Source organism: Populus euphratica, unplaced genomic scaffold (genome assembly GCF_000495115.2).
Source record: "Populus euphratica unplaced genomic scaffold, PopEup_1.0 scaffold2.1, whole genome shotgun sequence".
Taxonomy (NCBI): Eukaryota; Viridiplantae; Streptophyta; class Magnoliopsida; order Malpighiales; family Salicaceae; genus Populus; species Populus euphratica.
In genome coordinates this window covers 4,141,184-4,165,413 of record NW_011499846.1, presented here as the reverse complement: position 1 = coordinate 4,165,413, position 24,230 = coordinate 4,141,184, and the positions used below count along the sequence as shown (strand labels likewise).

Genomic DNA, 24,230 nt, shown 5'->3' with positions numbered 1-24,230 from the left:
AAAAAAAACTGCCGCGTACTGTTGTCCGAAAGACACGTGTATAAATGGATCTACTCCATCCTATTACCGAGTTTCACAGCCAAGATATAAAAGGAAGTACGATGAAACCTCCTGTTAAATAATTAAAATTTGATGGAAATAAAAAAAAAAAGAAAAAGATTTAGCACTGCTAAAAAAATTATGAACAATTTTATTTAAAACCTGGAAAAGAAGTAAATTTTACGTGTCAAGGATTGCACGAAGAATATGTACACCCAAGAATGCATGATAATTTATATAAGATATTTGTTTTTAATAATTGAATGTATACTTGAATAAAATCCTAATTTATAACTCAATATCATTATTGATCATGAAAAATAAAATATTTCACTCGAATTAATTAACGCGTGTAACAAGATGTTAACCAGATCCCTCACCGTCACGTGAACATAGTCTCCCTCCTCCTCTCAATCACTCACTCACCGCCATCGATCAGCTCCCATCGATCATCCAAGAAAACCAGAGCAAATCAACCCCCCTCCTCCTCGGCTCCACAAAGCCACAAAGAAAGAATCATATAATCAGATCTAAGAAATAAAAAAATGGGACACCTAAATCTGCCCGCGTCGAAACGAAACCCACGCCAATGGAAACTACTTGATTTAGTAACGGCAACATTCTTCGGTTTAGTCTTCCTTTTTTTCCTTCTGGTCTTCACTCCACTCGGCGACTCTCTTGCCGCTTCAGGCCGCCAAACACTCCTCCGCTCCACCTCTGATCCACGCCAACGCCACCGTCTTGTCGCTTTGATTGAGGCGGGACATAATGCTCAGCCGATTGAAGCTTGTCCCGCGGACGAAGTAGATCACATGCCTTGTGAAGATCCTAGAAGGAATAGTCAGTTAAGTAGAGAAATGAACTTTTATAGAGAACGTCATTGTCCTCCCGTTGAGGATACTCATCTTTGCTTGATCCCGCCACCTGACGGTTATAAGATTTCTGTTCAATGGCCTCAGAGTTTGCATAAGGTATGCACTTTTGCTGAATTTCTTGTATTTTTAATTAGAAATAGTTTATTTATGTGTTTTTAATAGTCATAGTTGTGGTAGTAATAGGGTTATTTTCTTACTGATCTTGTTAGTTTAATTAGTTTATTTACACTCTTTTTTTTGGGTAATTTGTATTGATATACATTGATGTCCGCGGTCTTTTTGTGTTTTGATGTCAAGATATGGCATGCGAATATGCCGCATGATAAAATTGCTGATAGGAAAGGTCATCAAGGATGGATGAAAAAGGAAGGAGAGCACTTCATTTTCCCCGGCGGTGGAACAATGTTTCCAGAGGGTGCTGTACAGTATATTGAGAAGCTTGGGCAATATATCCCTATCAAAGGCGGGGTTTTGAGGACTGCTCTCGATATGGGATGTGGGGTAGGGAATAATTTTTTGTTTTTGTGATTTTTAGTTTGTAAATTTTTTGTATACTGGAGGTTTCTTATGACATGATTGTGTTCTAGGTTGCTAGTTGGGGAGGATATTTGCTGAAGGAAGGGATTTTGACTCTCTCATTTGCTCCAAGAGATTCACACAAAGCACAGATACAGTTTGCACTGGAGAGAGGGGTTCCAGCATTTGTTGCCATGCTTGGCACTCGAAGACTCCCGTATCCTGCATTTTCATTTGACTTGGTGCATTGCTCCCGATGCTTGATCCCTTTTACAGCTTATAGTAAGTTCTTTATGACTTGTATCCTTCTAGTATGTTTTCATATTCCTCGGATACAACCTGCCAGTAGATCTTACATTGAAGGGATCTGGTTTTGCAGATGCATCTTATTTTATCGAAGTAAATCGGTTACTTCGTCCTGGAGGATATCTTGTCATTTCTGGACCTCCTGTGCAGTGGGCTAAACAAGACAAGGAATGGGCTGATCTCCAGGCTGTGGCAAGAGCATTGTGCTATGAGCTGATTGCTGTGGATGGAAACACCGTCATATGGAAAAAACCCGCTGGAGATTTATGCCTGTCCAACCAAAATGAATATGGTCTTGAATTGTGCGATGAATCAGATGACCCAAGTGATGCATGGTAATTGTCTAAAAATAAATCTTCAGTTCCTAAAAGTGTTTTTCTAGTGTTTTTGCAGCAACTCGGATGATGGCAACACTGCTGTTGTTCTTTTCTTTCAACCATCTTGCAACTAATGCACTTGGTTTAGGACTTTAGTTGCAAATTTGATAAATTTGCCTTTAGTTTGCAACTGATCAATTGAGCTTTCTGCTCAAGATAATATTCATTTATTTGCATGGGAACACCATAAATTCTGATGCTAAGTTCAATTATGTTGCAGGTACTTCAAGTTAAAGAAATGTGTGAGTAGGACTTCTGCTGTGAAGGGGGATTGTGCCATTGGGACTATTCCTAAGTGGCCTGATAGGCTAATGAAAGCACCTTCCAGGGCTGTGCACATGAAAAATGGGTTAGATTTGTTTGATGCTGACACACGGCGCTGGGTAAGGAGGGTTGCATACTATAAGAATTCTTTGAATGTGAAGCTAGGAACTCCAGCCATACGCAATGTCATGGACATGAATGCATTTTTTGGGAGTTTTGCAGCAGCACTCATGCCAGATCCTGTATGGGTGATGAATGTCGTTCCTGCTCGCAAGCCATCTACACTTGGTGTAATATATGACCGAGGCCTTATTGGAGTCTACCATGATTGGTGAGTTACTCACAACTCTGTAAGAAATTCATATATAGCATACTACTTATATTGGTCATGTTATTGATGATCTCGCCTTCATATTTAACTAAGTTGGTGGATATATTTGTTGCACATTCTTGAAGCCGTGTGCCTACTGTCAACAGAGTGGTGTTATGCAGTTAGACAGGAAAAAAGAGTCCTTTGTTGAACATGCTTCTCTGATCATCAATCCAAGATCCTAATCTCCAATCTATTTTTTGCTTGGTTATTGCTCTATTAATCTGTATTCAAATATACTAATGTTAGTAATTTATCCATGGCCAAAAGTTTGTTTTCTCTCTAAATGATAAATTGAGGACAAGATGGTGATGACTTGCCTCCTTTGGATACCATATATGTTAATGGAAATGGCCTTGGGTGGTATTAAACATGTCTCCTTCCTCTAATTGATATTAAGGACAAGATAATTGTGACTTGCTTTGCTTCCTTCTTTGGATATGATATCTGTTAATGGAAGTGAAACTTTGGTGGTATGAAATCAGATTTAGGGTTATCTATTCTGCTCAACCTTATTCCTTTTACTTGTGGTGTCAGGTGTGAACCTTTCTCAACATATCCCCGTTCCTATGATCTCATCCATGTAGCAGGCATTGAATCACTACTAAAAATGCCTGGTTCAAGCAAGAACAGGTACTTGTAATCTTCATTTGCAGTTGCCTTTTCATTTTCTCATTATTTTCCTGCATACATATGGTGTGAAATGATAACAAGATTTTTCTTTCTCATTTTCTGTTTTTATTAAATGGAAACGCATGCCTGTTTTTTGAATGTTGTGTGAGGTAATTTCAATCTGGTGAAATTTTTCCATGAACCCAGCTTTTTAAAAAATAAAAATTCTTTTTTTATTACTGCCAAAGAGGATTCTGCTCTGGCTTAACCAGCAAAATAGAGGCATGTGTTTTAGTTTAATCATTTTCATTATCCACTAAAGGATAAGTTGTGCAATGTGATGAATAAGACTTTTCTTTCTCAATGTGGAGAGGAAAGAAAGTTTAAACTTTTTATTTTATTTGCATGATTTGATGGAGGATTTAACTTGAAAAACTGTGATTGAAGAAAACCTTGAAGATTGCAGAGCTTTAGTGTTTTTGATGGGATTTAGGGTTAGGGATGGAAGTCTGAGAAATTAGGTTTATTAGGGATGTGTTTTTAGAATAATTAGGGTGTAGAAATAAAAAATGAATGGTAATCCAAATTACTATAGCAATAAGAAAAGAGGAGAAAACTTCAGAGCCTTCAAACTGAATGCATATTATTTATAATAAATTTCAACATCAAAACTATACAGAAAGTTACATTAAAATAATTTTCCAAGCAAACCGTAATTCCAGAATGGTATTAAGATTCCGAAGAAGACAAATTTCTTAATAGACTGGGGTCTCAATCTAAAACTATAAAGAAAATTACATTAAAATTATTTATTGATTTCTTTTTTCCTTGGCTGCTACGTGTTGAATAAGGCTGCTGTATCCAAATAACAGGGGGTTGGCATGTGGTTCATGAAGCTTTAAACTCTTAATCTCTCTGCACAGTGATAGTGATCATGATCTGCCACGCACAAGCCATGTCTGTTGATCTTTATTTTATCAATTGTAAATTTACAAACATAAATTACTGTAGTTCTGCCTACATGTTCATACCCTGATTAGTATTGGCTATCCCCCCCTATCAGGAATTAGTTAGTTTTTGCTTAAACTCTTAAGAATTTCCCTACACAATCATACCCATCAATCATGTGTTGGATGGAGAAGCTCCCTGCTCTTCTGTTCTTCTGTTTTTCCTTTTCTCAACTCTTTATGACCTTTCTAGTACACATAATGCTCCTATCTTGAATTTTTTTGTCATGAGAGGGGATAATTTCCTGGAATCTTCACTATTTAGTAACTTAAATGAGAGGACCAAGAGCTTGTTTTACTTCTTCAAATTCTCAACTCCTCTCTCTTATTCTCAAGGCAAGATTGGCTTGTTTGGACCTTAGAAAAACCAGGTACCTTCTCTTTCAAATCATCTCTTTCCCATCTTGCTTGATCTCCAGATATGAGTGTTTTCTTTCTCACCAATTGCAACTGGAAAGCTACTTATTGCAGGCAAGGAGGCCTTGTTTAGCTTTATTGCCTAATGTTTGTGTTATGTGCTTTAAAGTAGCAATACCCACAACTTTTTAGCTTCGTCCAGTGGCATGGAAATTTCTGAATAGGCTGTCCAGTGTTTTTGGTGAAAAATGGGTGGTGCCAAGCAGAATGAGGGATATCCGCACACATTTTCTTGGCTTTGAGAGAGGGAAGTATAGTAATATCTTTTGGCATGTGATATCTTTGCAGTGATTTGGAGTATTTTGAGCAGAATGGAACTTTTGAATCTTCTAGTTTACTACCTTTGCAAGCAGTTATTATGGGATAGAATTGCCTTCCTAGAATTGTTATGGTGCACTGCGGCCTGGGGATTTCTGTTGGTTCATTTCTCTTTTTTCTGTTTTTTTGTGGAGGATAATATTTTATCCTTCTTCATGTATCCTTATCTTCTTTCCTTCTTAAATCTTCTTTCATCAGGAAAAAAAAAGCCCCAAAAACCTATCTTCTCACCCACACACCCCCCCCCCCCCCCCCCCCCCCTCCCCCTCCCCCCCCCGTAACTTTCGCTGCCCTGCCCAACACATCCTGAGCACTAATTAAGATTTGCAACTGAGTTGAACACGACTCTTGGATTCCTCTACCTCTCCTCCTCGTTATTGCTTGTGACTCTTCCCCCCCCCCCCCCCCCCCCCCCCAACTCACTTCACTCTCCTCACTCCAGTACCTATAGGCTAAGCTTCTTGTGCATCGCTCTGCATTCTAGAAACAATGACAATCCACCAGCTTTCTCTTAAGCCTAAATGATCTGAGAACAATACAATAGTCAATCTGTCTGTAGTCACTTGATCATTGGCTTTATATCGAGAATTGTGCTCATTCTCTGAGGAAGTGTCAGAGCGTGTGTTCTCATTTGTACAAAATGACTAGGAGTAAGATGCAATATCAATGGTGTGGAAATCATGGTAAACGATGGAGAGGTAGTGCATTAAAGGGATAGTTATGGGGAAATGTTCCATGTTGAGCATGGGATGTTGATAAGGTGGTTCGCTAAGGTGAGAACCAGTGGAGCGCATGCGCATTGGGATCTTGTGATCTGTTTTACATTTTGGTTGTAGTTTCGACTTGTGGTTGTAAGGGCAAGTGATGGTGAATGTGAGAATGTGTTTTTTGATGGTTTACTTGGTACAGATTGCTTCTTCGTTTGCAACTTGAGGGACTTGCCATGGATTTTCATTGTTTGATATGTTCATTCCAAGTCTCTCTCGTTCTCTCTCTCTGATTTTCTTTTTATATATCAGTTCCAATTTTGTTTCTTTCGCTTTAGGGCTGAACTTGGTGAAGCAATGTACAGCAGCAAGGGGCAGTTTTTGCACAACATTGCATGCCAGCACCCGTCCAAGCTTTAAGGACTAGAATAATTTATTTGATAGACAGTTTCTTCTATTTGATTAGTTAAATCTTTCCTTGAACCCCGAAGCTTGCACTGTTTTTCAAAATAGCTGCCAGTTTGGTTTGCTTATGGTCATCTAGCACCTGCGCCTGTACGGGCACTGTATTTTCAATCTGGACTAAATATTTGATTTTCAAATGACCATTTATTTTATAGATAAAGTGAACATGTTCATCATCTCTGATTCACTGCAGGTGCAACCTTGTGGATTTAATGGTGGAGATGGACCGAATATTACGTCCAGAAGGAACAGTCATTATCCGAGATTCTCCTGAAGTTGTTGATAAAGTGGCTCGTGTAGCTCTTGCTGTAAGATGGTTGGTTACCATTCATGAGAAAGAGCCAGAATCGAGTGGAAGAGAAAAAATTCTGGTTGCTACAAAAAGCTTTTGGAAGCTGCATTGAGACATAACCTTTCTCTGTAATGTAATTTTCTTTTCCGTTCTCAATTCTGATATAACGCCAAGGCATACTCTGCATGCATCAAATGGATGCAGATTCCTTTCTTGCCCCTCTTCTGGCTATTTATATATCTAGCAGTGGTAGGAGGTACACAGAAGGAAGGACGTTCAGAATCATGTTAGGATAGGTATAGCGGCTACTGATATGTATTGTGATATGATTTGATTTGATTTATCGAATATGATTTTTTTGTCTTTCCACATCTCATTATTATTGTTTTCACCCGCGAATGTTGTTATCGTCAATGTTCGTTATCAGAAAACGAGGAAATTCAATGTATATAGTAACATCAGTGATGCTTCAAAGAGGAAATTCAATGTGTATAATAACATCAGTGATGCTTCAAAGAGTAAAGTGAATGTCTGTACCATGTGCTGTGGCTCTCTAACATTGCGAGTCTGCTAAGGAATGTATCAACATTTCAAATCTTCAAGCATATGTTGCCATCTTAACTAAGGACATGTCGGCATCCACCTGTTCTGTGTAAGGACGTTTTCCTGCCTGTTGGCCGGCGAGTCACCGCTGTATGAAGACAACAACCAACGTTTTCGTCTCTGATAATAATAATGTTTTTGGCCATCGCTTAAGAGGCATTGCCATGGTCTTGAGAAATCAGATGATGTAGTGCCTTCACCGCATTGCATTGAGGAAGGCAGCCCACGTGTAAGATAGACCTTGCTTTCCTCGTGCTGGCCAGAGCTGGAATTTCCATGCAGTTGTGTTTTGCGGAGAGGATATGGGCCATTAGATCACAGAAAGGTGATTGGCCATTTCAACCAGGCGGAGTCTGTCTCAGTAAATGCCACCATATCAGACAGAGCTATACAGTCTGAGGGAGAGGGTGGTTGGGGGTGTATCTTACTCCAGGCTCCAGCAATTGCAGCCTGAAGGTGGCCAAAGCAGTGCCGGTGGGGGCAATTAATGGATGTGGGTGGGCCTCTACAAGAGTTTCACGTGTACGCTCATACAGGAGCCTACCGCTTTGATTAGGGTGGCGACCCGGCAATGGATCGAGATTCAGTCGGGAAATTAAATTCAATGATTGTTTCAATAAAAAAACAAAGTAAATAGAAAAAAATACGAACGGATGTGTAAATCTCAGATTTGAACATGGTGACCAGTGGTAGTCGGTGTTGGATATTTTATTACACACGTGAATTCTCAAATCAAAATTGACCTTTGCAGTTTCAAATTCTTGGTCCTCGATTCAATTTACACAGTCCAATTCAATTATTTTTTTTTCATTTTTTCCAATGAACTGAAAAATTCTTCCATCCCTCAACTTGAATGAGTTGGAAACGTCGATCCAAATCCTTAAATATAGTTGGTGAGGGGCTTGGACTAGTTGACAGGTAGATGACATTTCGTCGCCCCATCTTAACTCCTTCCCATGTTCCCATCGCACGGGACATTGATGAGATGAAGAGGTTAAGCTGTCCCTACAATTCATGAATGATCATTTCAAACAGAGGGTTCTAGCTAACTATGGACTTTAAGCTTTGCCATGGCCATTATTTACATGTACGACTATACTATCTTCGCCAACTAGCATGTACAGGCTTCTTGTTTACAGACAAAAAAAAAGACAAAATCTGCTGTTATTCATTCTAAGAACATCAATTTGCAAGGAGTTTTCAGGTGATATTTAATCGATGAGAGATGCCTTGCTAGTGAATTTCACGAGTTCCTTTTTTCCTTCTATTATCTGAATTCTCTTTTCTTCGACGTGATAACATAAACAGAAACACCTCAACGATTTTTACGAAAATAAACACTTGGTTTCAGGTCATTGCAGCTATTCTCTGTGTGAAATCTATTTACAGCGAATAACATTATTTTTCAAATAAATAAGTGTATATATCCCGATATATACGGAGAAATTGAAGTTATAAATTGAGTTGAATATGCACGGTTTGATTAGAGAAGTAAGCGAGGTTGAAAGGGAGATAAGGAGGATTGAAATAGCTCCTGCTTACAGGACGTTCACTTTTGCTGGTCAATTTCCAATACAGAAAAGGAGAGGCGGCCAGCGGTCAAGCTTAAATGAAAACAGGAAAGGGAGGTAATGGGGCTTGGAAAAATGGCAAATGGGTGTTATCAATGCAACAGCAAACGCAAATGGTTGTGTGGGCCTGGTTTCTACCAGTTGGAAACTCTCTCACTACCTGGAATTATACATGAACAAGAAGATAAGAGTTTTAGAATTCAGAGCACAGTGAGAGTGAAAGGTCATGGGGGGTGTGGGCCTGTGGATGGGAACAGAGCCCCTTGCCCACCTCTACTGGTCTACTGCCCTTAGATTTACACAGGATCAAGAAAGAAAGAGTCCTCTGCTAACCTAGCTAGCTACTACAGAGCTAGGACACTCGGTTGGGAGTCGACTTTCGAGCCTTCGAAAAGGTCAAGTTTGTGACGAGTTTCAGTATATAGCCTGCTCCTTTGACTTTCATCATCACTTTTCTGGTGTTTTCTCAAATTCTGAGCCAAGCATTTTCCTTTTTGCAGCATCTAGGAAGGCTAGATATTTCATTTAGAATGCTTTGGACATATGGAGAAACGACAACTAAAAATGACCAATGGAGCATTGGCGTGATGAGAAATTTAAGCAAGTTTTTGGTATGCAATTAAATTGGTGTTTCATGGAACTTGTGTTTTCTATGTAAACATTTTGTATTATGTTTAATTTACTTGATAAGGTTCTATTTTAAAGAATATTGAAAATGAGGGCTTTATTGGATAACCGAAGCTTGAAATTAAGATTGAAATTTATTAAAATCATGGCACTGGACTCCAGACAATTTAGATTGCTTTTATTAAAATCATGACACTGGACTCCAGACAATTTAGATTGCTTTATAAATGATATTTTTTATTTTTAAAATATCATTTTAAAAAAATTTTAATTTCAAGATTTTTAAATTAAAATATGTTATGATAAAAATAATAATTATTATAGTTTTAAAATTAAATTTAAAGGTCAATCCGAGATAAAACTCGGGTCACTAGTCGCAATCCTGGTCATTGGTCCAGCTGACTCAAGTAAATATGAGAATAAAAATAATTTTTATAACAAATTTAAAATACGATTCAATGGTTGGTTGATCCGAGACAAGACCAAGTCACGAGTGGAGGTGATCATTGACTTGTGCTTTATCTCAAGTTGACTTGGTTTTTTGACTAAGTGAAGTCGAGTCGATTCTCCTTTTATTTTTTTAAATTTGGACTGATCCAGATCCAGGGTCAATTCATCAAGTAAGCCCTAGTTTTATAATTAAAGTTATTATAATATTATTAATTTTAACAATAAATATAAAATAAAAAAAATCTAATTATTTTTTAAAACATATAAATTTAATAACAATATATATTAAAATATATTAAAAGTAAAATAAAATTTTTATATTTTTAATGTTTTTTCCACCATGACCGAATACAATACATATTATCTTTTTTTTTTATCTTGAGACAGTAATCAAAGACAACCTAAGTGTTTTATTCAAGTATTAAGGATTTAAAAAATTAGCCAAAAACTTACAATTTCGTAGTCTTTGTTGGATAAACTGCAAAAATCCCCCTTCAAGTTTGGAAGTTCTTACAATTTCCTCCATGTTGTAGATTGTTTTTCTTTACTATCTACATATTTTTGTGCTGCGTGACATAACATAATTTATTGAGGAAGGCTTAAAACATAGAATCTCTTAAATTTTGAAATTCTATTTTTTCATTACCTTCTGAATTGTCAAGTAAAGATAGCGAGTGAACAAGTGGAATGGTTTGTCCATGGTCAGTCGGGGACCAATCTGAGCACCGCAAAGGGTTGAGGGGCTCTATTGCCACCACGAAATATAAGGTCTTGACGGGTTAAATCTCCTCGGGAGTCCTGTTACCGGACCACTGCTCACCTACATTTTACGTCTCAGCTTTGTCCATCACGGCGCGGAGGGGATGGATACCTCATCGGCAGTGCCATGGTCCTGCCTCCTGCCTCCATCTTGCAAGTTGGCAAAACATGGCGTGTTCCCCTTCAGCCTTTAAAGACAACGTAACATAAAGTGCACCGGTATAACAACTGATAAATCTATTTTTATATTTTTCTGGTACACCTAAGGGGATAAACATGTTCCTAGTAGAAGTTTTGTCCAGCTATATTTATATTTCAACCATCAACTTCGAATTTTTCAAAAATAAAATTTTACAAATATTTTTATAAGGTTATTATTATCTATCTTAGAATTTAAAACATGAGTTTAAAAAATTAGCTTGAGTAAAATTGGGATTTTTTTAATTAAATTTTTTATTTTATTTTTTAATATTGAATCGATTAAAAATTATATTTTATAATTTTTTAATTTGATTTTTAAGAAATTATCATTTTGATTGCAAATTAACATATATAATTTGATTTTTAAGGAATTATCATTTTGATTGCAAATTAACATATTTTTTTTATTTTTAATTTCATTATTTAATGATAAATTTATTAGAAATTTACTTTCATAATTTATTTTAATTTACCTTTTACATAATTATTAAGATCTCATAATTTGTATCATATATTTAACATGTTAAATACTTAAATACACATCTCTCATCTTATTATTTTTTAAAAATATTATTTAATATATTATTATATCAATATTTTTTTAAAATATAATTTAATACGTGTTATTTTATTTTTTTCACATTACCGATGGGTGGATCTTGTATGTAAAAAAAAAAAAAATTAATAAGAACTGCAGTGCAGCACGCAAATGGATCTAGTACTCCCAAAAACATATGCTTCTTGAAGAAATAGAGGAATTTTTTGAAGAATCCTGCGTAGAAAATATATGCAAATGGATAATGCTATATCGTGCGCACATAATCCATGGGAATAGTTTTTATTCCACCTCAAGAGATAAATTTGAGATCTTCAGCTGGCGTAGCAGTCTTGTTCTGTCGAGGTCTTCTTAATTTTATTCACCAAATGGATTCCCAATTGTCTTTCATCTATCATCCATGCTTCATTTTCAATCACTATAATTCCAGGAAGATTACATCATCTTTCTTCCTTTTCTCCTTTCTGTTTCATTTCTTAACTACATCTGGTTACTTGTCATTAAAAAAAACCTGCAATTGGTAATTACAGACAGCTAACACTGGTACCAGATCTGGCTATCCATCCATGGTGGCAGCTTTCTACTCATCCAAATCATGGAAGTAGAGAGGAGAAAGGGCAGTGCATTGATTTACAATATTTACTTCCATTTATTCAGTGAAGTAGAGTTTTAATGGAGTGGCCCTGTTAGGGTTTTTTATACCAGTGGCATTCAAGCTTTAATTTAATTTTCCGTGTCCATTTTGAGCAAGCAGCTGTCACAAAATTTAATCAAGCTCCTTCTCCATATGATCGTGAAACTTAACCAAGTCATCATTATGGAACCATGGAGATTTTTGTTCATTTGGTTTTACTTTCATAGTAAAAATGATCAAGCATGCATATTGCCAGTAATGATATTGCAGAACTAATGCTGGCTAGGTGGCTGTATCAAGGAGGATGATTATCATGCAGTTTATTTTCGTGTTTAAAAGTATTTTTTTTTAATAAAAACTACTTCAAATTATTTTTTATTTAAAAACAAATAAAAAATGTTTTTAAAAATTAAAAATACTTCAAAAAAAAATTAGTTACTAATTTTAAGAGGAGGAGGAGCTATAACACCAAGGCTCGCTATATTATGTTAATTAATTTCAAGAGGAGGAGCTCCCATTGAAGGAACTGGAAACTATATTTTTAAAAAATTTAAATTTTTTTATTAAAATATAATATATTTTGGATTGATTTAATGTACTAATATTAACAATAGTTTTTAAAAAATAAAAAAATATTATTAACATATATTTTAATAAAAAAATTATTTAAAAAACAATTGTAAATACATTGCTTTAATGTACTAATACTAAAAATAGTTTTTAAAAAATAAAAAAATATTATTAACATATATTTTAATAAAAAAAATTATTTAAAAATTGTAAACACATTGCTTGCTTTAATGTACTAATACTAAAAATAGTTTTTAAAAAATAAAAAAATATTATTAACATATATTTTAATAAAAAAATTATTTAAAAAATAATTGTAAACACATTGCTAAAGCTTAATTAGAGCATGCAAATATGAATTAATTACACACACAGTGATTTTTTCAACCTGTTCATACGGGAAGGAGGGCAGTGTCTCGTATAATTTCCTTGACTAGATTCATTCAAGCAATAATTACGCCGTATGATCTTAAATCTTGCAGGGAATAAAATTAATTACAACTTAAGTGCTTAAGCACACTGCTGACTATTTGAGACTGGAGCATGGATTGACCATATAATAAGATAATTTCTGGTAAATCTTATAATTATGAGGTGAATCTGTCGTATGTCTTTAATTAATTAAAAACATGAAGCCCGACTCTATATTGATTGTACAACAGCATTAAAGAAACGTAATCGTTTTCAAAGACTGGGCACCTGATTATATGATAAACTAGTCTGTTAAGGAAATCTAATACAGAGGTACTCAGAAGTAAATTGAAAAAACTCATGGCGATGAAATCAAAGAAAATAAACAGTAAATGTTAGCACTTAATTCCGTTTGCGTTACTTGGCTGAGTGTCTAAACATGGAAGAGCAGTGGTTTTGCCTGTGAGGTGTCAGGAGGCTCTTCATTGATAACTCACGATCAGGGTTGAGTGAACGCAACCTCTTTATAAGGAAATATCTGGTCCATAAATATTATTCAGCATTTTTTAGCACAGCGACTGTTCATCGCAATGTCTGGCAAAAAAGGTCAATTGCTAAAATTTCTCAGTCATCGTACCGGCTAGAGAATGCCATTACTTGATCATTCATGGAAAACTATGCTCGGAAAAGTTCTTGAAATTATCGTTCAATTGTTCTGTCGTGACGTCCTAGCAAAACGACTGAAATCGGACTGCCGTCGATAGTTTCAGTTCTACAGGAGGCGGTGTGAAAGAAAGGGCACTGTTAGCATCGTGATTAGTCTCGGTGCTTGTGTTTCGCTGCAGGGATAAATTATTGTTTTTTTATAAAAAAGAATTAGATGCTAGAATGAAGTAAAAAAATGATACGAAAAAACCGGCTGTGGAAAACTTATAAATAGTAATTAGGATTAAGTTTACTTGAAATATTTTGTTTAATCTACTATTTAAGTTATAAAATTCAAATAATTTAATAAAAAAATAAATAAAGTTATAAAATTGTTTTAACAAAAAATTATAATATGAGACATTAAATTTGAAGCACCTAATCTGAAAAAATTATAAATTTTAATTCTTAATCGTTAAATAATTTAATAAAAAATAAATAAAGTTATAAAAAAATTTTAACAAAAAATTATAATATGAGGCATTAAATCTGAAACACCTAATCTCAAAAAAATTATAAATTTTAATTCTTAATCGATCAAATATTGAATGATAAAATTAAAAAAATAATTTTAATTATATAAAATATTTTTAAAAATAACAATTAAAAAAATAAGATTTAAAATTAAAATACAAAAAAATTAACTAAATGTGAAATTAAAAAAATCAATGTAGTAAAATGATAAAAAAATAAAAAAGAATGAAAATCAAAATTGATATGAAAATAAAAACAATATTATGATTAAAGGGTGAGGTTAAAAAGAATAGTACTTTTTATAACACTCCAATAAAAAAAATAGAAAACAAAACAATAAAGATTAAATTAGAAAATACAATACTATCAATTTGAATCGAAAGATAACATTGAAAACTACTAGAATTTTTACAACATGATCAAATATCAAAATTAAAAATTCAAAGAATAAAGACCACATTAGAGAATATAACATGATGAACTTGAAAACAAATAATTTTTTTATAAAGAGATCAGTATCAAAATTAAAATTAAAAGAATCCCTTAAAATGTCAACAACCAATAGGGTCAAGTTATAATTTTTTAATGAGGAGAGAGAGAGAGAGAGAAAAGGAAAAAATAGATCAATCAATGCTAAACTGGACCACTAACAGAGATATGCACCTAACCACTAAAAAAAAAACATGATGATGTTTCCCACAATGTGGTGGAATGACATTTTTAGACGCTAGGAGACCTTGTAAGCACTCCCAAGTTCCATAAATGCATGCTTATCATTTTTTTATTTAGCCAGATACAAAATTTTCCCTAAGTTAGCTACGTAAACACAAATAAACTGTTATGAAAAACTGAAAATGCTCCTTCACCTTAAGTTTGGATTTTTTTTATGGTAATGATATTTTTGTAGTTTTACATTAATGACGATATCTAATGTAAAAAGAGATCATCTTTATTGTAGATCATGATGCATTAAGATATATAAACGGACAACATAAGTTAAGTCGTTGATGAGCAAAAAAGGTTTTACTTTTGTAAAATTTACCATTTTCATCAAAAGCACCAACTAAATAGTTTTAACAAGGTGATTGATGCCCTCAATAAATGAGTTACCTGATTTAACACTATGCATGCCTGGATGACATAGTTTGATACTCAGGAAGTTGTACCCAAAAGACTTATATTTCAAGTAGATTTATATTAAGTTAATAAGTGAAGGTGAACATATACTTGTGAATATATATTTATTTCATGCCTTGCAATTATATATTTTAGATTGTTCTTTACAAGAGCATGTTGTTCGTGAGATGCATTGTGAACAATATTTTGGACAAGATAAGACATTGACCCTATTATATGCTTATAATTACTAGTATAAGTTGCCAAGATATTTATCTAATTTTGTTAATAGATATGTTATCCCTCAGGGGTCTAAGAAAGCATAATTAAATATTGTATTGTATACTCCCTCATCAGTTTTTGATGTCCTGTGGTTGGATGTTGGTATGGATTTTGTGTTGATTTTGCCTCGTACTCAACAAATCATGAATTTTATTTTTATTGCTATGCACAAGTTCTAAAAGATGACTCATCTCATAGCCTTTCAGAAGACCATTGATGCATTCTGGATAACTCACTTTTACTTTAACGAGGTAGTTTATTTACAGTATATTTATAAATCCATCACTTTAAGTAGAGATGTGAAGTTCATGAGGAACTTCTAGAAGAATTTATAAGGTAAGATTGAGATTAAACTGAAATTAAACTACCTAACTTGTTTCTCATATCAAATAATTAAATGTTCAAGTTGACAGAATGGTATATTATTTACATGGTTTTCATAAGCAGGTTAAGAAGACAGTCACTAACAACAATGATTGGTATAAGATCTTGATTGATACTTATCATAATAGTGATGCTTGATATTGGTGATTTGGTATGGATAGTCCTTACCTGTAATAGATTTTTAGTGGGAGAGTACAACAAGTTTAAAAAGAGGGAAATGAATCTTTGTAAGGTGCTGTGAAAAATAAATGACAATACTCATAGGTTTCCCCTTCCTAATCATCTAAAAACTTCTGATATCTTTAATGTTAAACATTTGGCATCCTATCTCAAAAAATAGCAGGACTTAATAACAAGTTATCTCTAACTTAAAGAGAATAATATAATTGGGCTTATAAATATGGGTGGTTATAAGTATTCGTGTGATGATCTGACATTACTATATGAGGATTTGATCCAGATAGATCATATAGATGGCCTAAAAAATGTGTTTAGGTCTAGAAAAATATATGAAATGATCAGGACTTGTTAGCTCCTTAAAATTACAATAACAAGAGATTCAACCGTTGGATTTGGTTTGAATTTTTACAAGTTATTTTATGAGAAAATTTTCTTAGGTAGCGATTTCATTTCAAGAACCGATGCTCATGATTTTGTAGTTTTTATTATTTTTTCTATGTTGTTTTGGATTTTATTTTAATTTAGAATTCATGTTTATTTCCTTAAGATCGCTAGATTACTAGTTTTTTAAGAAAACAACCACCATATATATATATATATATATATATATATTCTAATCGCAAAAATAAAATGCTAAAAATTTAGAATGCATAAGCATTTATCATTTTTAATGATACACATATTATTTATATTTCATGTATATTAATCAAAATATGATAAATGAACTACCTTTTATTTCAAAAGTTATTGTAAGATGATGTTATTAGCCTGCTGGATTCATGTAAATTAGAAACACACATTCAATATAAAAAAATAACATTCAATATATCCAAATAGAAAAAAATTGCACGGGAATCACTCCTTCGTAACCATAAAATGAAATAAAAATTGGAAGATGCGGTACGCCCATGGAATTGCATGACTGTTGCTGAGCCAAAAAAGAAAACAAAATATTTCACTCAATTAATCACCCAAATCAACTTATTGGAGTTAGAACGAGGATCAATATGAAATTATCATCCATTTGATGTTAGAATTACAAGATTTCGAAAGCAAATCGTCCCAACAGTAACCCCTGCATTTCAAAATTATCAAACCCACACTGTTAAATTGTTCAAAGAGCACACGCTGCAATCAAATTCAAAGCCCTAAAAAATTGAGATGTTTACTCAAGTAGGGTTGGATGTATAGTGTATAAATACTGTCACCATATTGGTTTCGAATCCATAAACTAGGGTTTCCTAATCACTGTATATATATTCATCAAGTAAATGAAAAAAATACACTTCCAACAGCCACATGGCATCTTCAGCAGAGATATGGGGTATCTATACAGATCCCTATGTCTGTATACCCCAAAAAAAGAAAAGGAAAAATAAAAAATCCAAAGGGCAACACAAAATCAAGAGTCCTCAGTGAAAATAATTTGCTCTTACTTTTGCCTCTTACGCTCTCCTCTAAAAGGGTAAAAGAATCCAAAACAGAGAATCAGAAATATTTAACTGTTGTTACTGATTCACAGAGGGAAAAGGAGAAAAGAGAAGTCAACCGACCTTTTTGGAGGTTAATCAGTATTTTGTAAGGCTTCGAACAGTCCACATAATTTCAATTTATCTTCACCTTTTTTATATATATTTTTTGTGGGGGTTCACTGACTTCTCTCTCCTTTTTCTTGTCTGTACAAAATCTTTTTTAGGGCCTTTCGTTTTCTGCTTCTTGTTTGCTAATTTTTTTTTTTTATCTTTTCTCTTGTTCGTTCTCTTTGAAGCCTCTTCTCACCGAGTGTGAGGCAAGCATGCAAAGAACGAGATATTATTACTTTTTTCTTGGCTCAAACTAGGGTTCCCTGAAGTTTTTTCAACACAATTTAAGGCCTTTGAATGTTTTGAGTTTTGGAGTGAAACTTAAGGTTTCTTAGAGGGAGAGAGAGGGATAGAGAAGGAAGTGCCAAGCAGTAAAGAAGATTATAAAAAGGGTTTGCTTGCCTTCTTTCTCTTTCTTTCTCTCAGTTTTTCAGTAAAGAGAGGGAGTTGGAGACATTTGGATAGATATATTATCCTTCTGTCTCCTCTACCTCTCTATCCTCTTCTCCTTTCTTCTGAAAAAAGTTTTCCTTTTTTATTTTCTCCGAGAGAGACCCAGTTCAGGATTTCTTGTTTGGCCATCTGGGGTTTGGTTTTTGAATGACAATTTCAAGATTCAAACTTAGTTATTCTGTGCTACTTGTCAATCTAGAAAAAAAGGGGTTAAGTCTAGTGTAAAAATAGAGTAAACAGAAAAAAGGGCGTAAGCTTTAATGAGTTTTGGGGGTTTTCTTGAAAACACTAGTCCTGGTGGTGGTGGCGCAAGAATTGTAGCTGATATACCTTATAACAACAACAACATGCCCACTGGTGCAATAGTTCAGCCTCGCCTTGTTTCTCCTTCTATCACTAAATCCATGTTCAACTCTCCTGGACTCTCACTGGCTCTTGTACTTATCTTCTTCTCTCTCTCTCTCTCTCTCTCTTTTTCCCGGCTACCTGGTGATATGGGGCTGTTTGTTTGTGGAAGTCTTTAACTTTTGTGCTCTTGCTTATGTTTTGTTTAATTCTCTTGATCAGCAACAACCAAACATAGATGGTCAAGGAGATATAACTAGAATGTCTGAGAACTTTGAGACAAGTGTGGGTAGGAGAAGCCGAGAAGAAGAACATGAGAGCAGATCTGGTAGTGATAACATGGATGGTGCCTCTGGTGATGACCAAGATGCAGCTGATAATCCTCCAAGAAAAAAGAGATACCACCGACACACTCCACAACAAATCCAAGAACTCGAAGCGTATGATATCTATCACAAATTTGCACTATCAACAAGATTTTTTGAGTGATATTTAGAGATTGTGTTATGCTGTTGCTTTTGTTTGTTATACAGTTTGTTTAAGGAGTGTCCTCATCCTGATGAGAAACAAAGATTGGAACTTAGTAGAAGGCTGTGCTTGGAGACCAGGCAAGTGAAGTTCTGGTTTCAAAATCGTCGAACCCAAATGAAGGTAATGAACGATAATTAACAATCCGTAGATGTTTTTCCTTTCTGGGCTGGAATTTTACGGATCGAAACTTAAAGTTATCTGCTTGTTTGCTGCAACAGACTCAATTGGAGCGCCATGAGAACTCATTACTCAGGCAAGAGAACGACAAGCTTCGAGCGGAAAACATGTCCATAAGAGATGCTATGAGAAATCCAATGTGCTCAAACTGTGGTGGTCCTGCAATAATTGGTGATATTTCCCTTGAAGAGCAGCATCTGAGGATTGAGAATGCTCGGTTAAAAGATGAACTAGATCGAGTGTGTGCGCTTGCTGGCAAGTTCTTGGGTCGCCCCATATCTTCGTTGGCTTCTTCACTTGGCCCTCCGATGCCAAATTCAAGCTTGGAGCTTGGTGTTGGTAGTAATGGTTTTGCTGGTTTAAGCACTGTAGCTACAACATTGCCTTTGGGACCTGATTTTGTAGGTGGGATTTCTGGTGCTTTGCCTGTACTAGCTCAAACTAGACCAGCGACTACTGGTGTTACTGGGATTGGTAGATCACTGGAGAGATCCATGTTCTTGGAGTTGGCTTTGGCTGCCATGGATGAATTGGTTAAGATGGCTCAGACTGATGAGCCTCTTTGGATCAGGAGCTTTGATGGTGGTAGGGAAATATTGAACCATGAGGAGTACTTGAGAACTATCACTCCTTGCATTGGAATGAAGCCTAGTGGCTTTGTTAGTGAGGCTTCGAGAGAGACTGGGATGGTAATCATCAACAGTTTGGCCCTAGTTGAGACACTGATGGATTCAGTGAGTTATTCCAAATCTCTCATTATTAGTGTCCTTTTTCATGATAAACTAAAACTTGATTTTTTTGTTGGATTGTTAAGATACACACATTTTTAATGTCACTGGAAATTAAATTGTGTTTTGCTCTCTCTTTACTAGAACCGATGGGCAGAAATGTTTCCTTGCGTGATTGCCAGGACCTCTACAACTGATGTGATAGCCAATGGAATGGGGGGAACTAGAAATGGTTCGCTTCAGTTGGTAAGCTACTCGTCTTTTATTCTACTGCTGTTATCAACATTTCTACTCTTTTATGTGGTCTTTGCTAGCAACCAGTTTAGCAGTTTTTTTAATGCTAAATTAAAACATTCTTAGATGCACGCGGAGCTCCAAGTCTTATCCCCTTTGGTTCCTGTTCGTGAGGTCAATTTTCTCCGATTTTGCAAGCAGCACGCCGAGGGGGTTTGGGCTGTTGTTGATGTGTCTGTCGATACCATCAGAGAAACTTCTGGTGCGCCACCGACATTTGTGAACTGTAGGAGGCTTCCTTCTGGCTGTGTGGTGCAAGATATGCCCAATGGGTACTCTAAGGTAATAATATAAAAACTATTGTTCATTATGGTTTCTAGCATGCCCGGATGGTACCTGTTTTTTCTTTAAATTTGTTGTGTTTATCCTGGTGGGTGTTCTGCCCCTTTTGTCTTTAATGAGTTTGGTGGAAGTAATTGCAACAATGCAGTTTCATTTGAGAGCATTTAATTTTGTGGTAAAACACCAGGTCAAAAATCATGAGCATTTGCATTCCCAAGCCGCTTAGAGAGCTCACCAATCTAAGAGTCTTGTTTGCCTAGTGAATACTCACTGTTATCCCCACACTGTCACTGTCTGAACCTTCCTAGAGTCGTATAATATTGTCTTTGATGTCAAATTACTGTTTAAATCTCAAGTTTCAACAACTAGGGTTGCTTAATCAATTAAAAGATTGTTATGGTACAGCAGCAGATCGAGATCACACCATCTATTTTATCAAATAGAAGTCCCCATTACTCGAATTCTGGTGTCTTGAACACATTGATTTCATATCCTTCATTAGTAAATGCCTAGTTATCCTCAATTTTGATTGAATAAACAATATATTTGATGCTTCTATTCCAATGATCCAATCTTTGATGTACTCTTGGTTATCTTCTCTATCTTATATTTAATCATGTTACAGCATATGACCTGGTTCCAGCCTTATGATTTTCTTTCCTTTTTTAACTAAATGAAGAGACCTAATTGTCAAAGCCCGAGACTGCCTACTTTGTTTCCATTCGAGTATCCAAGCTGATATAGACAATAGTACACGCATATCGATGTCATCTTCTACGGTGTACTTTGTTCCCTCAAATCTTGCAAATTTTTTATTTCTATTTCATTACTTTATTTTTATGCCAGGACTACTTGATTCCATTTCTTTATTTGAGCCCAACCTAAAGCCCTTTACCTGGATTTCCCTTCTATTTTAATATGGAAAAATAGTTTGTGAATGACATTATAAAAATGGTCTCCCTTCGTTTCTTTCTTTCTTTCTTTGAAAGTGTTATCCATCGACATAATATATGTATGTATTATAATATAATAAAATGGCCCCGAGGAAGGTTTATACTTTATAGCGTGCTAGAACCTCCTACATACTGTTGCAGTTTGTTCAATCTTCTGCGAAGTTTGACCGGTGGAACTGGCATTTGCTCTTTTATGTTGTGTGGCTTTAGTTCCTAATCATTAGCTACGGGAAAAAGATCTTTTTGCTGAATAGTAGAGAGGCAATCAGTTCACTTGTAGCAATAATGAAAATAATTTTTTTCCAACTTGAGAAGTTGGTGCAATCAACCCTATCACAACTAACAAAAACTATTAAAATGCAGGTTACATGGATTGAGCATGCAGAATATGATGAAAGCCAAACACACCAGCTCTATCGGCCGTTGATAAGTTCTGGCATGGGCTTTGGGGCCCAACGATGGATTGCCACTCTCCAACGCCAGAGCGAGTGTCTAGCCATTCTCATGTCCTCTAATGTACCCAGTCGAGACCACACAGGTTAATATTGATTTTAATTTCCTAAACAATTTGTGGCATCCTTTAGCTTTGCCAAAAGAACCGTCGTTGACATGGAAGGTGTTGATGTAGCTATAACTGCAAGTGGTCGCCGAAGCATGCTGAAGCTGGCGCAAAGAATGACGGCTAACTTCTGTGCCGGGGTTTGTGCCTCAACAGTGCACAAATGGAACAAGCTAAATGCAGGAAATGTCGATGAAGATGTTAGGGTTATGACCAGAAAGAGCGTTGATGATCCTGGTGAGCCACCAGGCATTGTTTTGAGCGCTGCTACCTCTGTCTGGCTACCTGTATCTCCACAGAGACTCTTTGATTTCCTCCGCGATGAACGGCTCAGAAGCGAATGGGACATCCTCTCCAACGGCGGACCAATGCAGGAAATGGCCCACATTGCCAAAGGCCAAGATCATGGCAACTGTGTCTCCCTCCTACGGGCTAGCGTAATCTCTCTCTCCCCCTTCCCTCAACAACTATTTCATAATTTACATATCCGTTACAAAGTTTCCTTTTTCTCTCGTGTTTGTGGACCGTTAGGTCAAATTGTCTGTCATGAAAACAATTTTCATTGCATTATAATTTCATCCATAACATGCCATAAAAATCTTATGTTAGGCAGCACATGTTTTTTTTGGACATTAATGTTATGGGGAGTATAATTTAAACGTCTGGTGTGTCTGTCCGGGGGCGTGTAAGGTCCCCCATTAGTGTTTGTCGTGGTTATATAAAAGGTGAAATATAAATAAAGGACGAGTTCGGAATTTGGAAGTATCTGTAGAGTCACAGACAGGACCAGATTTTAGGGACAGTTTCTATCTTTAACTTGTAAGCTTCAAAAAGTCAAAATAAAAAAAACACGCGTCACCTTTTATGTGATAAACCTGATCTCGTCTTGTCCTTTTGACTCCGATGCCACCCTTAAAACAGAGGTAAAAACGTCATGTAATGTAAATTCAAGTCAAATTCGGGGACCATCTTGTGATTCACTGCTTCTCTCTTGGCAGGCCATGAATTCTAACCAGAGTAGCATGTTGATACTGCAAGAGACTTGCATAGATGCAGCAGGGTCACTTGTTGTGTACGCTCCCGTTGACATTCCTGCCATGCACGTGGTGATGAATGGTGGCGATTCGGCCTACGTGGCTCTTCTTCCGTCAGGTTTCGCTATCGTACCAGATGGGCCTGGTTCGCGTGGGCCCCCAACAACCAACGGCGGCCCAACTGCTAATAATAATAGCAATGGTTGTGGCCCAGATAGGGTGAGTGGGTCCCTCTTGACGGTGGCGTTCCAAATATTGGTGAATAGTCTTCCTACAGCCAAGCTCACGGTAGAATCGGTGGAGACAGTTAACAACCTCATTTCATGCACTGTCCAGAAGATCAAGGCAGCTCTGCAGTGTGAAAGCTGATCATCATCCGAATATTGCATGATTGAGCTTCGTCCTATTAGTGAGTCTTCATTAGTTTTTAATTTTAACATGGTGTGTTGATCTGTTTATTTTATGGTGTCAAGGGTGGTTGGTGTTAAAAGGGAGGGAGAGAGAGCGCGCGCCTTGGTAAATGAGTGTGGTAAAGACTGGGAAAAACAAAAAATGTGACTAGTCTTGATGTTGATGTTTGCGGGTGTTGAGTCAAGAACGAACCGCGCGTGGAGACTCCTTGCAAGGCGGTGAGGACTTATGGGTCTGTGACTGTGACTACTGGCTGCTTGGGTGCAGTGGCATGCATGCAGCGAACAAAGTCCTTAGCACAAGGCAAGGGTGCTGGTTCGGGTATTGACTCAAGTTCGACCCCTGGCTGGATTATTAGCAGTACAAAAATCAAAAACAAAAATGTTCAAGAAAAAAAAAAGGGTCTTTTGATATTTATTAATTTAATATCCTCCTTTTTATTGCCTTTTTTTTATTTGGTCAGATGCTTTGTTGAACTTGCAATGACACCGGTTCGGTTTGTTGATGTTTGTTAACTTGTGAGGTTTTGTATTAATCTGATATTCGAAGTTTACTAGTAATAACCTCTTTGTTTTTTCGGATTCCTTGTATGTTTCTTCCTCTTTATAACACTTGATCAAGTTTAGTTTTTTGAATCCTAAGTATGGCTGTCTGTTCCAATAATCTTGTTTGGTTTAGAAGGTTTAGATAAAACTACAATCTGAACAAATAAAAATAAATAATGTTTTTTTAAAATGAATTTGAATGAAATGCCGTTTCAACACGGCCTCTAACAAGTAACGCGCTCTCGTT

General features: G+C 35.8%; 2 protein-coding genes and 1 long non-coding RNA gene across 3 annotated transcripts; all 3 read left to right on the top strand.

The window, feature by feature from the left end:
• The first annotated feature begins 399 nt into the window (after positions 1 to 399).
• On the top strand, positions 400 to 6,936 carry QUA3 (S-adenosyl-L-methionine-dependent methyltransferases superfamily protein). The gene is made up of 7 exons (XM_011036815.1): positions 400 to 1,010; positions 1,212 to 1,415; positions 1,502 to 1,712; positions 1,810 to 2,071; positions 2,334 to 2,708; positions 3,285 to 3,380; positions 6,467 to 6,936. Exons 1-7 carry the CDS (start codon positions 585 to 587, stop codon positions 6,675 to 6,677), a joined length of 1,785 nt encoding a protein of 594 aa, XP_011035117.1. The 5' UTR covers positions 400 to 584; the 3' UTR covers positions 6,678 to 6,936.
• Positions 3,389 to 5,138, top strand: LOC105133025 (uncharacterized). The gene is made up of 2 exons (XR_843695.1): positions 3,389 to 4,311; positions 4,843 to 5,138. It is a non-coding gene; the product is annotated as an uncharacterized LOC105133025 (long non-coding RNA).
• Positions 6,937 to 17,730: 10,794 nt separating the features above from the next.
• Positions 17,731 to 24,019, top strand: LOC105133017 (homeobox-leucine zipper protein ANTHOCYANINLESS 2). Its single transcript, XM_011036795.1, has 9 exons — positions 17,731 to 18,561; positions 18,692 to 18,909; positions 19,003 to 19,120; positions 19,219 to 19,911; positions 20,050 to 20,151; positions 20,266 to 20,481; positions 21,798 to 21,972; positions 22,063 to 22,430; positions 22,992 to 24,019. Exons 1-9 carry the CDS (start codon positions 18,385 to 18,387, stop codon positions 23,394 to 23,396), a joined length of 2,472 nt encoding a protein of 823 aa, XP_011035097.1. The 5' UTR covers positions 17,731 to 18,384; the 3' UTR covers positions 23,397 to 24,019.
• Positions 24,020 to 24,230: the final 211 nt, after the last annotated feature.